Source organism: Plecotus auritus (genome assembly GCF_963455305.1).
Source record: "Plecotus auritus genome assembly, chromosome: 4".
NCBI classification, from domain to species: Eukaryota; Metazoa; Chordata; class Mammalia; order Chiroptera; family Vespertilionidae; genus Plecotus; species Plecotus auritus.
Window position 1 is genome coordinate 59,715,157 of NC_137775.1, and position 13,401 is coordinate 59,728,557.

The 13,401-nt window shown below is 42.3% G+C and overlaps 1 protein-coding gene across 12 annotated transcripts in view; it reads right to left on the minus strand.

Annotated features, from left to right (window-relative positions):
* Positions 1-13,401, minus strand: part of LOC308246547 (cytochrome b5 reductase 4) — a 185,846-nt gene that overhangs the window by 42,627 nt on the left and 129,818 nt on the right. For all 12 annotated transcript variants that reach the window (XM_080664927.1, XM_080664924.1, XM_080664926.1 and 9 more), the window contains 2 exons: positions 11,466-11,566; positions 9,262-9,343 (listed from right to left, as the gene is read on the minus strand). In XM_080664927.1, coding sequence (XP_080521053.1) covers positions 9,262-9,343; positions 11,466-11,566 — 183 coding nt within the window. The remainder of the gene's footprint in view (positions 1-9,261; positions 9,344-11,465; positions 11,567-13,401) is intronic.

Consider the following 13,401-nt stretch of genomic DNA (forward strand, 5'->3'; position numbering starts at 1 on the left):
GCTTAGCTGTGGCAACCAAAATGTCTCCAGACATGGCCAAATATCTCCCAGGAACAAACTCAACCCCAGTTAAAAACCACTGGCAAAAGAAAACTGACTATGTAAAAGTGGATAATTAAATAACTATAGACTTTGGAAATGTACATATACAAACAAGCCTCAGAATCCTCACTGTTAAACTGAGGGTGTTAGAGCAGCTCTAAGCACCTCTTCCACCTCTTAAGTATTCTCTGGATTCATGGTTCTAAGTGAATTATAGTTATTAACAACTTGAGCGTGTGTGTGAAAACTAAAACATAAAGTATTAGAAATCATGATAAAGCAATGAGAAATTAAAGAAGAAACATTCCTGAGACCGCACTATGCCATTGGAAAATATGAGATTTATGGTGAATTTTTTAAAAGTTCATTTATGATCTAGAACGGCATTGTCCAAAAGAAATGCAATGTGAGCCACAAGTATAATTTCTAATTGTCTATTAGCAATGTAAAAATAAACGGGTTAAATTAATTCTAATAATATATCTTTACTTAATATACTATATCTAGAATATTATCATTTCAACATATAATCCAGCCGTGGGCAAACTATGGCCCGCGGGCCGGATCCGGCCTGTTCGGCTGTTCTATCCAGCCCGCGGAGCCGAAAGAGTGGAGGGTTCTCTTGCTCTCCCCTCCGCTCCTTTACTTTGAATTTATATTAGTTCACACAAACACTCCATCCATGCTTTTGTTCCGGCCCTCCGGTCCAGTTTAAGAACCCATTGTGGCCCTCGAGTCAAAAAGTTTGCCCACCCCTGATATAATCAATATAAAAATTATGAGATATTTTACACTCTTTTTTTCATACTTAAAGTCTCAAAATGCAGTGTATACTTTATACTTTCAGCACATCTCAATTTGGACTAAGCATATTTTGAGTGCTAGATAGCCACATGGGGCTAATTAGTGGCTACCATGACAGAAAAGGACTAGAATAAGGGCAAAGAGTAAGAACATTTCATCTTTGCCAGAGAATGTAAAGAAATTAGCAGCAACTAAAGCTTAACTTTTCAAAGTTTCCTTTTTTATTCTTTATTGATATCTTTCTAAAGCATAAACCATAATATTTTTTAAAACAATGGAATATAAAAATCACAGTTAGTTTAATAAGGATCCACTAGTATTATCCTATATAATAAAAGGGTAATATGCAAATCAACTGAACAGCGGAATGACCGGTTGTGATTCCGTATGATGTACACTGACCTCCAGGGGGCAGACATTCAATTCAGGAGCTGCCCCCTGGTGGTCAGTGCACTCCCACAGGGGGAGAGCCGCTCAGCCACAAGCCAGGCTGACAGCTGGCAAGTACAGCAGCCCGCCTCCATAGCAGTGCTAAGGATGTCCAACTGAGGAGAGGACCTAAGCCGGAAGTCGGACATCCCCCGAGGGCTCCCGGAAGGTGAAAGGGCACAGGCCGGGCTGAGGGACCCCCCCGCCCTGAGTGCACGAATCTTGTGCACTGGGCCTCTAGTGTTTTATATTCTGACTCTGCTGGCTTTTCTGTTTCCTTCCTAAATACGCAGGCATTTCACCACTGCCACACTAGAAACCACCAGATAAAATGAAAACTACACTGCCCAACTGTGTGGATGCCCACAAAATGCCAATTCTGGATGCCCTTGCATTGATGTCTGGCAGGTGACCCCACCTAAATGATGGTATCAGGGGTCTGGTATTGAGAAAAGGCCATATATAAAATTCCTCTTCAATATATCCACCGACTCCCCACCCCACCCCACCTCCACAAATCCTCATCTTGGCAAGTCTCTTTCCACTTTTTATTCCCATTTTATCTCATTTCACTCTCTGTTCCCACTTCATGTTTTCATTCTCTATTTCTACTTAATCTATTTTCATTCTCTAGTCTCACTTCATCTCTGTTTCATCCTCTTTCTTATTGCATCCAGGATTTCTGATTATAGAGTGAACACATGCCCTGAGTTGTCAAAGTCAATTCACCACGTTATCCCAGCATAATTACTAACAGAATCAAACCTGCCCCAGTTTGGACAGTTACACAGTTAACCCATCTAATAATAGTCTCTGTCCGTTGTTGGAGAGTGGGAATTTTTGAGCATGCTTCCTCCTAGTGAGAAGGCTAACGCCTATTTTGTAAAACTACTGTTTGGAATTCTCTGTTTTTTAGACGAACTCTTATTCTAAAAAATAACTTTGCTTTCTAGCCTGCTTGAATAACGAGGAAGATAAACTTAGCTGTCTGACCTTGTAGGCCAGAGACTAGAGATGCTCATACTCCCAATGCTAGGCCAGATGCATTTTTAATTGGATAGAACTGAGTTGTTTTCAAGGCCAGCAGCGAGATAACCACTAAGCACACATAGGGCTGGCTCTTTAATTAAGGAAAACTGCTTGTTTTAAATTGTTTTAGACTGTTTGCTCTGAAAAAGAAAAAAAAAAAAACACTGTAGTGAATGGGTTTAAATACGGTCGGACACAAAGGGTCGGGGCTGCTCTCTGATCTCCCTGAGTGGAGAGGGGACAGTCGCCGGCTGGCAATAAAGGCTCCCTAAATTTTAATTTGGTCTGGACTCCAGTGGTCTTTACTCGCGTTCGCTCTACAACATTTGGAGGCCCCAGCGAGATCACCAGCCTTTGCCTGGTCCTGTGACCGGAGCCCACCGGGGTCCCCGGACTCTCATCCCAGGGGGAGATCTCTGAGAGACGTTCCTCAGCCCCGGGACTGGTAGAGGTCGGAGACCCCGCCTGCTAAATTTCCTGATTGACTCTGATTGGAGCCACCTGGACCTGGTTCTTACCGGTAAGAAACTTATTTCTGGTTCTGGTTCTGTTCTGTGGGCGCCCCTGGGGTCTCTGGAAGGCTGGACGCAGCGCTACTTCCGAGACCAGATCCCGGCGCACGACGGTGCCCGGCGATCCTCAGTCGGTTGTCTTTGTCTTTGTTGTTCTGGTCTAATTGTCTCTAGCATTAGAATGGGTCAGTCTGCTTCATGTGCTTCTGTCTGTACTCCCCTGCGATGTCTTTTGAAAATTTTTCAGGAATTCAAGCGGCGAGCGGATGATTACGGAGCCTCCGTTAATGCTTTTGATTTACAGAAATTTTGTGAGCAAGAATGGCCAACTTCCCCATATCCCAGTGAGTGGAAGGGGGAGCTTGATCACCTCCCCGGAAGCCGTACGGCTTCCTCAGGCAAATTAATCAGGAATCAGGTGGACTGTTTAAACTCTGAGCAAATATCTGGTAGAAGTAAAAAACTCGGACTAGCTAGTATATAAATGTGGGACTCTGGAGGTGAATGTAGGAATTATGAGTTCACTCTGCTGTTTGTTTGTGGGGGACTAGCCAATTTGCTACAGAGAAGGGGGACTGGACACAGTCTTAGCTCCTCCGGTAGGTTCTCACCAAGACGGTGGTCGATGGTCGAGAATTCTGTTCTGGGGCACGGGTGCCGGGAGTGCCCCCATTCCCGTCTGGGGAGTTGGGCATTGTTTCGTTTATCTGCTCAGCTCCAGTCTGGGCTAATCTACTGAGAGAGTGTGAGTATGGATGTTTGTCTGTCTTGATATAATTATCTGCTCATTAACTGGTCTGTGTGAAGCAAAAAGCCACTTTGTGCCTTCTGGCTGTACACAGGAGAGTATTTGTTATCTCTTTCTATTGTTTAATTCGTTAAAGATAGGGCGGACCTGCTGTGATGGTCTGCAAACGTCTTAAGCAGCGCTGCTGAGTTATTTTTCTCAGAGATGTTTGCTCTCTATCACAGTAGAAGGGAATCAGCCCATTTAACTAATAAAAAATTTTCTCTCTGTTTGTATAAGTAAGGGTATCAGTTTGCTCTGATTTGTGAATTTGCTGTATTAAATTGAAATTTTAAAGTCCTAGGGTTAATTTAAAGGTATAAATTTATGATATTTCAAAGAGCAAAGAACTTTTATTTATGGCTTTCTTTCCTCTTTTGGTGGTTGGAGACTTCCAGGGGCAGGGCTTACAGCTCCGCGGGGCGGAGAGATTTACAGGCCCTGTCCCTGCCTGTGGCATCATAGTCCAACATTTGTTTGACTTGCTGTTTTCAGTTATTAGGATCCTCATAGAGGACATAACCTGGGTTTCCCTTCCTCTCTCATCCTGATTCTAATAGCATCTGTAACTGGATTAAAGATCATTTCTTTCAGGAGGCCATCCAGGCTTTCAGTTCGCAAGAAATCTCCCTACACACCCTTATCTTCCTCCTCCCTATCTTTCCAGGCTAAGAGTCATTTTTCCCCACAGGTTGGACCTCAGTCTTCGAAAGGGAGGACTGCTAGCTACAGCGGTAGTCTGTAGTTTTCTCTGAAACTCCCACTGTTTCTATTTCTCCCCTCTGTAGGAATTGTCTTCCTCTGACTCACAATTGGAAAGAGAGACAAGCAACTGGACTGGGGACGGGACGGGGTGGGGAGGGGATGGTCGGAGAAATCAAGAATGGTAAAGGAGGAGGATTTAAGATCCTCTGGGGCAGCCGTGGGCAAACTACGGCCTGCTGTTCTATCCGGTTCTCTTGGTCTCCCCTCCGCTCCTTTACTTTGAATTTTTATTAGTTCACACAAACACTCCATCCATGCTTTTGTTCCGGCCCTCCGGTCCAGTTTAAGAACCCATTGTGGCCCTCGAGTCAAAAAGTTTGCCCACCCCTGCTCTAGGGGCTTAAGGTAAAAAGGAAAAATCTATGAGGGAAAACAACAGTTACAGAAAGAAAAAAGTATCCTTAAATGTAAAAAGCCTAAATATACAGGATCTCAGACCATTTGCCTTGTTTCAGGACAGAGTAAATTGTTAATGCGGAAAAAAGGGGGGGGGGGGGGTCAGCAGTTAATTATGAAGCAGGGAGAGATAGGTTTTTGTTAATTTTTACTGGCTGCAGACCGCTCTGGTGGCGTAGGGGTCTGGTCCAGGTGTCTTATCAGAACTTCACTAGATTCAAGGTCGCAAGTTTTCTGCAAGCATAATTAATACATTAAAAAACTAGATTCCCAGGAGCCAAGCGGAGGAGAAACGGAGCTGAAGTCCGCAGCTGCCCTGGTGATTTAAAACTGGTTGCTAGGCAGACTCAGCCCCCAAGAGCCAGGTGAAAGAAGGGGGGCTGGATGCCCGAGCTGCCTGCAGTGGCCCTGGAAGAAGCCGCAGCAGTGAGAAAAGTGGGAGACAGCAGACATATACCTGACACTAGAGCTACCCCGCTGCTGCCCAGTGAGTAATGAGTGTTTTACAACAAGCAATACAAGACTTAGGCCTTTGGCTTGCTGGCTGCAGCAGTTAAACCAGAGCCAGTGACTGCTACTGGCCTTCCTGCAGCCCCAGGAATAGAGCAGCAGGCCCGGGATCTGTAAAAGCAGCAGATAGAGCTAGTGAAAGCTCCCTGTTTGCAAATGTACTGAAAGGGCTCAGTACCTGTTGCTGCTGGAAGAGGAGGGGCTGAGATCCCCTTGCAGTGCACTACCTTGGGAGAGGCCTGGTCGCTGCTCTGCCACAAAGGGGACTGGCGGGAAGACAAGGGGTCTAATACCCAAGCCACTGCCACAGAAGCGCTTTGCAGTATGCAGAGCTGTTTCTAACTGCAACTCTGGCTGTTTTGGACTGGCAGCTTAAAGTCAAAGAGCAAAGGAAAGGCACTCTCCCTGGACCGGGGAGCCTTCAGGACTTTGAGATTCTCCAAGAGAGGAGGAGTCTGACTGAGGGATGGCAGAGACCCTGCTGGGTTGGAAGGACCTAAGGCCACATGTTAAACTTATAAATTTCGGCTTTCTAGGCAGATGTCCAAGCCCAGTTATGTAGGGGTTAAGCTGCCTATTTACAGCAAAACAACTTTCTCCCGTGCCAGAATAAATTTTAGGGAAATTAGACAGGCTGTGTTTGTGGCTAGAAAGAAGAACTGGCCACCATGCACAGCCCTGACAGTAGCCTGCAGAAAACTGTATAATAGACTTAGATGATGCCTGCGTCTTCATGGACATGACTCCAGAAAGACAAGGACAATTTTGCTTTGTGTGCGAAGGTCAAGAATAGACTTTAGTCACCTCCCTAAGGTATTTGTATAGCCCTACCATGTGTCATATATGGTAGCAGAAGATTTGGCTACCTAAGGTGGCCACAGTGCCAATATTGTACTTCATTGTGTTAATAATATTGCATTAACCTTACAGATTTGAATGCAGTTGCCAAAAGGGCAGGTACCCAAATGGGCAAGGAAAATACCCATCTGGTTTTGGTCTCTATTGAAAGACAGTTGACAGCCTGTATACTGTCTTGCAGGCCTGTGTGACCATGCCCATGTCAGGTGTGGCACAAACCTCAACTTTAGGAAACTGGGGAAGGCCTGTTTGGAACAGAGGGAAGTGGTGAGTACCAGTCCTTTGTTACAGGAATTACAGACCCCGTGAGGTCCTGTGACATGTGAGACCCTGTAAAGGAATAAAGCTCCCTTAGTCCTTTCTGAGAGGGCATGTCACACACACCCCCCCCCCCCGAGAGACCATATGAGATTTTAAGGACAAGTCAAGTAGGGGGAACCCTACTACAAGGAAAGCTATAATTGTCTACTTGAATATAGACACATTTTGAATTTCTCCTTGTCATTTGAAGACAGTTATATTACTCTGAAGAATCCATAGAAAGGACTGACAAGGAAAATCAGAAGTATATTTTTCTCCTATATAATTCCTCTGAAATTTGGCAATGCTTAATAAATCATGGCAATACATTTCTTTGCATAAATTCAATAAGACTGGTTTCTAATAGTAGTTTTATTAACCAGAAACTTTGACTGGAGTGTCATGTTTTAAAGAGCCCTGCCTGAACTCTGAAGACTTGAAGCCAATAGGAGTGCCATGGAGAAAGTCTGGTATCCTGCTTGGTAGCCCTGAAAATACCTGGTGCTGGAGCATCAGGCCCATGCCCTACCATCACTGGCAGTTGGTCAGAGTACAAGGGGAGCAATAAGGGCGCCTCTGCGTCCCTGCGGGACCCCCACGCACTCTGAGCCGTGATGAGTAGGAGAGCTGAGATGGGCCTTGAAGCCTAGGGCATGGGCCCGGGTAGAGCAACTACAGGTGAGGGATTCACCTAACTCAGCAGATACTACAGGCAGGCCTGATGGCAGCTGATTGGCGTGGCTTCCTGGCCCTACGGGGCACAATATGATTCAATCATGAAATTCCAGCAAAGGTAGTCAGTTATCATTCTTGTTGTGTTTATGCAAACAATCAGGCCAAATTAAATACAATAGGTAAATTAGTCTTTATCTGGCTCTTTTGATAAACATAGAGGTAATTTTGAGGAGAAAAATTCTATTTCAATAGAGGTCATTAAAACTGAAATGTTTTCTTTCCCTTCCACTGGACCATTTGTTACAGTTTGTCTCTGCCAGGTCACAAGCCCACCTCCTTCTGGGCCCAGGCCTCATCGTCCCTTGACAGATAGCAAGGATCTCTTGGCTCTGAGAGAAAACTCCGTCCCTCTTCAGCACGAAGCAGCTACAGAAGAAATTCAACGTCCATTTTCCCTAAAAGAATTCAGAGCCAGGATCCTTGAGGTAATATATTAGGCAGTTAGACAGACATGAGCAGAGCAGGGACGATGGGCCAACTAGCGCTACAGGATGTAACTAAGTCTTTCCACCTCTACGTATGTGAGACAAGGGGCATAGGCAAAGAGGTACTCACCAAAGTCTCAGCCCCTAGAAAAGGCTGGTAGCCTATTTGTCCAAAAAAACTTGACCCCTTTGCATTTGGGTGACATACTTGCTTCCAGGTGGTAGCAGCCACAGCTATGCTTATTGAAAAAGCAAATAAGTTAACCCTAGGGCAGTAACTAATCCTAACTGCCCCACATGAGGTCGAGGTTTTACTCCAGAACACACTAGAGCACTGGATGTCAAACACTCGAGTCACCCAGTTTCAGGCTCTCTGGTAGACAAAAGAAAATCAGTAACAATTTATACTGATAGCAGGTACGCATTTACAAGGTAAGGGTTCTCCACAGAAGCAAGAGGGAACTGGGCCACAGATGAAGCTGCCCAGGAGGCTGCCCTAAAACCAGTGGGGCCTCTACAGATTCTAGTGACTCTTCCAGACCCTGATCTACCTAATCTAGAAAAGCTGAAATCCATAACCAGTCTTTATTCAAGTTCTTACAGGCTTTACAGTCTACCCAGGAAGCAATCCAGAAGCACATCTGAGACGCTCTGCCTGTACCAACTTCTGATCCGGTTCATTCCTTTCACCCTGGTGACTCTGTTTGGGTAAAGAAATTTGCCACACAAGGACTGACTCCTACCTGGAAAGGACCACCTTCACAGCAGCCAAGGTCCACAGGATCCCGACATGGCTTCAACACACCTGGCTTAAGATCAAGCTTACAGTCCTAATGGGTCAATATAACTCCCTCACCAACAATGACCCCAAAGAGTCAATGATTTGACTCATGTACATAAAACCAGTGGGGAATGTTGGAGAGTGGGAATTTTTGAGCATGCTTCCTCCTAGTGAGAAGGCTAACGCCTATTTTGTAAAACTACTGTTTGGAATTCTCTGTTTTTTAGACGAACTCTTATTCTAAAAAATAACTTTGCTTTCTAGCCTGCTTGAATAACGAGGAAGATAAACTTAGCTGTCTGACCTTGTAGGCCAGAGACTAGAGATGCTCATACTCCCAATGCTAGGCCAGATGCATTTTTAATTGGATAGAACTGAGTTGTTTTCAAGGCCAGCAGCGAGATAACCACTAAGCACACATAGGGCTGGCTCTTTAATTAAGGAAAACTGCTTGTTTTAAATTGTTTTAGACTGTTTGCTCTGAAAAAGAAAAAAAAACAAAACACTGTAGTGAATGGGTTTAAATACGGTCGGACACAAAGGGTCGGGGCTGCTCTCTGATCTCCCTGAGTGGAGAGGGGACAGTCGCCGGCTGGCAATAAAGGCTCCCTAAATTTTAATTTGGTCTGGACTCCAGTGGTCTTTACTCGCGTTCGCTCTACAACATCCGTAAGTCTCAGGCCAGTAGAGATCAATGATGAATCCCTGACTATAAAGGAAGAGTCAGTCATTGTTTTATTCTAAAGAAGAACTAAAGTAAAACCTTTATAGCGGCCAGTGAAAATGAGAACAATATAGTGATTTATTTAAATCTATTTGTTGAAATCCAAGTTAAAAAAGTACATGTGTGTCACACATCAATGCCAGCTTAGCACTGGCACCACTTACCTTTGGGAACAGCAGGTTTCACTGCCATCCTGCCAACTAGGCATTCTTTCAGCATAGATTCATAATTGACCCAACGATGAACCTGGTATGGGATAGAAATGACAGAAAAGCAACATGACTAACTCCATGAGATGCTCTGATTTTATTCTGAGCAAAACTAAAACATTTTTACACTGCTCTGAAAAATGAAGAAGCAGATTATTTTCCAACAAGGGAGTGATGGAAAGGCAGCATACACAGGGTAACAATGTTGCCAAAGTGTTGTCTATAGACCCCTAGAGGTTCCTGATGCCCTTTCAGATATCCATGAGGTCTCGATTAGTTTCAAAATATACAAAAAAATTTGCCTTTTCCACTGTGTTAACATTGGCACTAATGTCAAAAGTGTAATGGTGGATAAAGCTACTTTCATCTTAGCATAAATTAAGGTAGTGATTTCAATCATATTCTTCACCAGACCCATGGTTTCATTTAACATCTTTCAGGAAGTAGAAAATATTATTAATTTTCTTAAATCTTAACCCTTGAGTACAAGTCTTTTCTATATTCTGTGTGACAAAATGGAAGTCCTCAAAAGAACTTCTACTGCAAGGTAAGATGGTATCCCTGCGGAAAATCCCTTAGGCCAGTGGTTCTCAACCTTTCTAATGCCGCGACACTTTAATACAGTTCCTCATGTTGTGATCCCCAACCATAAAATTATTTTCGTTGCTACTTCATAACTAATTTTACTACTGTTAATGAATCGTTGCAACCCAGGGGTTGAGAACCACTGCTGTAGAGCCTAAGACCATCGGAAAACACAGATATTTACATTACGATTCATAACAGTAGCAAAATTACAGTTATGAAGTAGCAACGAAAATAATTTTATGGTTGGGGGTCACCACAACATGAGGAACTGTATTAAAGGGTCGCGGCATTAAAAATGTTGAGAACCACTGCCTTAGGCAATTGTTTGATTTGCAAACTGAAGTGAGTTTTCTTCTTGAAAGGCTGTTCCTGGCTTAGAAGAAAAAGAATGACCTATAAAAAAGCTGTTATTCAGGCGAGCATCTGATAGACATTTTCTTGAAAAGGATCACAGTTAAGACTGTCACTTAAAGGAAAACGAATTAGGGTATTTGTTGCCAGACTTATAATGGGAATTTAATTTAAACAACTTTTCTGAAGAGTACCTTCCGAATATACATACAATAAAAGCCTTAAAATATGCAGCTCTTTCATTCATTTTGAAATTTACTTGAGAAAATATTTGCATTTGTGTATATACACGAAGATACAAGTACCAGGATACTCATCACAGCACTATTTATATCATCAAAATATTGGAAACATCTTAAATGTCCAATTGTAAAAGACCAGTATAGGAAAATTATAATATTATTTGATAAAATACTATATAATCACTAAAATAATCAGGTCAAATACTTCTGATGTCAGAATCTTTATGTATGTCCCTAAGCAAATAAGTATATACTAAAATAGAAAATATGTAAAGAAAATATATGTAATTATAAATAGACACTCATTTATTAACATAAATTAAAATTTCACTTACCAAATATTTTGGAGCATCCAATAATGTGTAAAGCACTATCTCTGCTGTCCTCTCCTCATCACTGCCTCCCATAAGTCAGTCATAATCATTATCAAAATTGATCAAAACTGAGTAAACAACTGCCAACAGAGGCAATAAGCACTTAAGAGTAGACGACTAGTTTAGTCAGTGTGCTTCAGCGGTTGAGCATCGACCCATGCACCAAGAGGTTGCCAGTTTGATTCCTGGTCAGGGCACATGCCCAGGTTGTAAACTTGATTCCCAATGGGGGGCGTGCAGGAGACAGCTGATCTATGTTTCTCTCTCATTGATATTTCTATCTCTCTCTCTCCCTCTCCTTCCCTCTCTCTCTAAAAATTAGTAACATATTTTTAAAAATTGTTTTTATAAAAGAGTAGATTCCTAGACACAGATTTGAAATCATCTTTAAAAGTTTAGTAAAATAATACAGAGGCAACCTAAATGAACTGTTGTTACTTATATTTGAAATGTATGCAACTATTTTCTTTTTTTCCTACAATGCAACTATTTTTTTTTTCCTACAACTATCACACTGCTAAATCTGTGAGTACTTTTCCATTATAATACTATGATTACTTTCAGTAATCTTACCTGATCAAAAAGGTCTTTGATCAGATCTTACCTGATCAAAAAGGTCTGTTCCATCTGAGCCTGCTGCTTTCATTAATTCATCTTCTCCACCAGGATGGTACTCCATATATGGGCTAACATTGTAAACAAACCCTATGTCAAAGCAAGGAGAAATAATATCCTAAATGATCTTCTTAAAACTTGTACAAATTACAAATATAAGTTCCAATAAATCTTTGAAAATACATCCTATTTATTTTGCTCAAGTATTAAGAATATAAAGGATCTGATATTTCACCATACTTAGAAGCTAGTAAGTTAGCCTGAAAGTTTCATGGGTCCTGTAAGAAAACATGAGACTACTAGGTCATAGACATTGGACAGTTTAATACTCACATCACTACCTGCAGCTAGAATAGCAGCATGTGCACAGTCCCCTAAACCCCAATTCCCCTCTTCTATGTGAAGAGGGCTAGATAACACCTGTATACTCAATGTGTTGCAGAACATAAAGGAACTCTGAGCTTAAGAAACTTGAATCTTTGTAATGAATGGGCAGTAAGTATGCCTGCTCTTTATTCTGGAGGGAGACATTACTATACTTAGCAGTAAGCAAATGTGTCAGAGGAAGATTCTAGCTCTACTACTATTCAAGGTTGTTCACCATGCAAACATCCCTGAAAAAACTGTCCAGTGCAAAGACAGTCATGCCTCTGCTTTCAAGATCTCTCTTCCCTCTCCTCTCCCCTCTTTCCCCTTCCCTCGCCTCTCTCTCTCTCTCTCTCTCTCTCTCTCTCTCTCTCTCTCTCTCTCTCTCTCTCTCTCTGTCATACTTCCACTTTATCATCTTCTACTGCCCTGAACAATCTGATGGAAAAAAAAGAATTGAGCTCTCATCCAAGTGTCTGATCATCTCAGGAAAGATGGAGCAATGTGACCAGGCCACTTAGGCATGCTCTATGAAAACAAGTATAATTCTTTCCTGCAGGCCAAGGAACAGAGATTATTTTCTTGTTTAGAACTTAATCCTTTTATCTTCCCAAAATATTCATTACATCTGGTCTTATCTTTAACTATAGTTTCATCTTTTCATAAAAAGGAATAGGAAACAACAAATAGAGAACAGCTCAATTAATAGCCTTACCAGGGAAGTTGCTTTTTAATCCTTTACTTGAAAACCAGATACAGTAATAGGCAAATCCAGCCCTACAGACACCTAACGAGTGCAATGAGAACAACTGATTTTCTTATATCTAGGACTTGTCCCTCCTATATGATGACTCTCAGGAATTTAAATAACCATGGATAACTTAAAATGTTCATTCTATATAATAATCTTGGAAGAAAAGAAAAATTTGTATTTCAGACCCAAGAAAATAACTGCAGTTTTTCTACCAATTTAATTTTAGAAAATAACCAACCAGTCAGGATGTCTTCATAAAATTGCTTAAAAGCAATTTAGGCAACAAAAAGAAGTAAATTCACAAAATCTCCCAGCAGTACTCAAAATAAGTCCAAAAAAAATGAACTGGTGGAGTCCTTCCTTTCTCCTGCCATACATCTTTCCATAGACCACAAATGTTGGAGGTAAGGATTAGCATCAAGATTATTCCCAACAGACGTTTTAAAACAGAGAACCCCCTTCCAAACAAAAGAATTCTGAATGTTCTCTGCCACCAAACCTTGACACGAGTTCTAGAGTTTCTCAGGAACATGGTGTCTGCAACACATGATCATCTAACCTTCTATGATAGAATTTCATGTGCTTCAGCAACCAGCAGGAAGATAAACAGGTAGCTTTACTATCTACCAATGATCCTATCTAATAAAGAGGAGATATGCTAATTGACCCTCATGCAGTTGCAAAGATGGCGGCACCCACAGCCATTAAGGAGGGAATATGCTAATTGACTGCCACACCCTAAAAGATGGTGGCGCCCAGTCTCCTCAGTCCCGGCAGGGCGGCAGGTGACCGGCCTCTCTGCGCG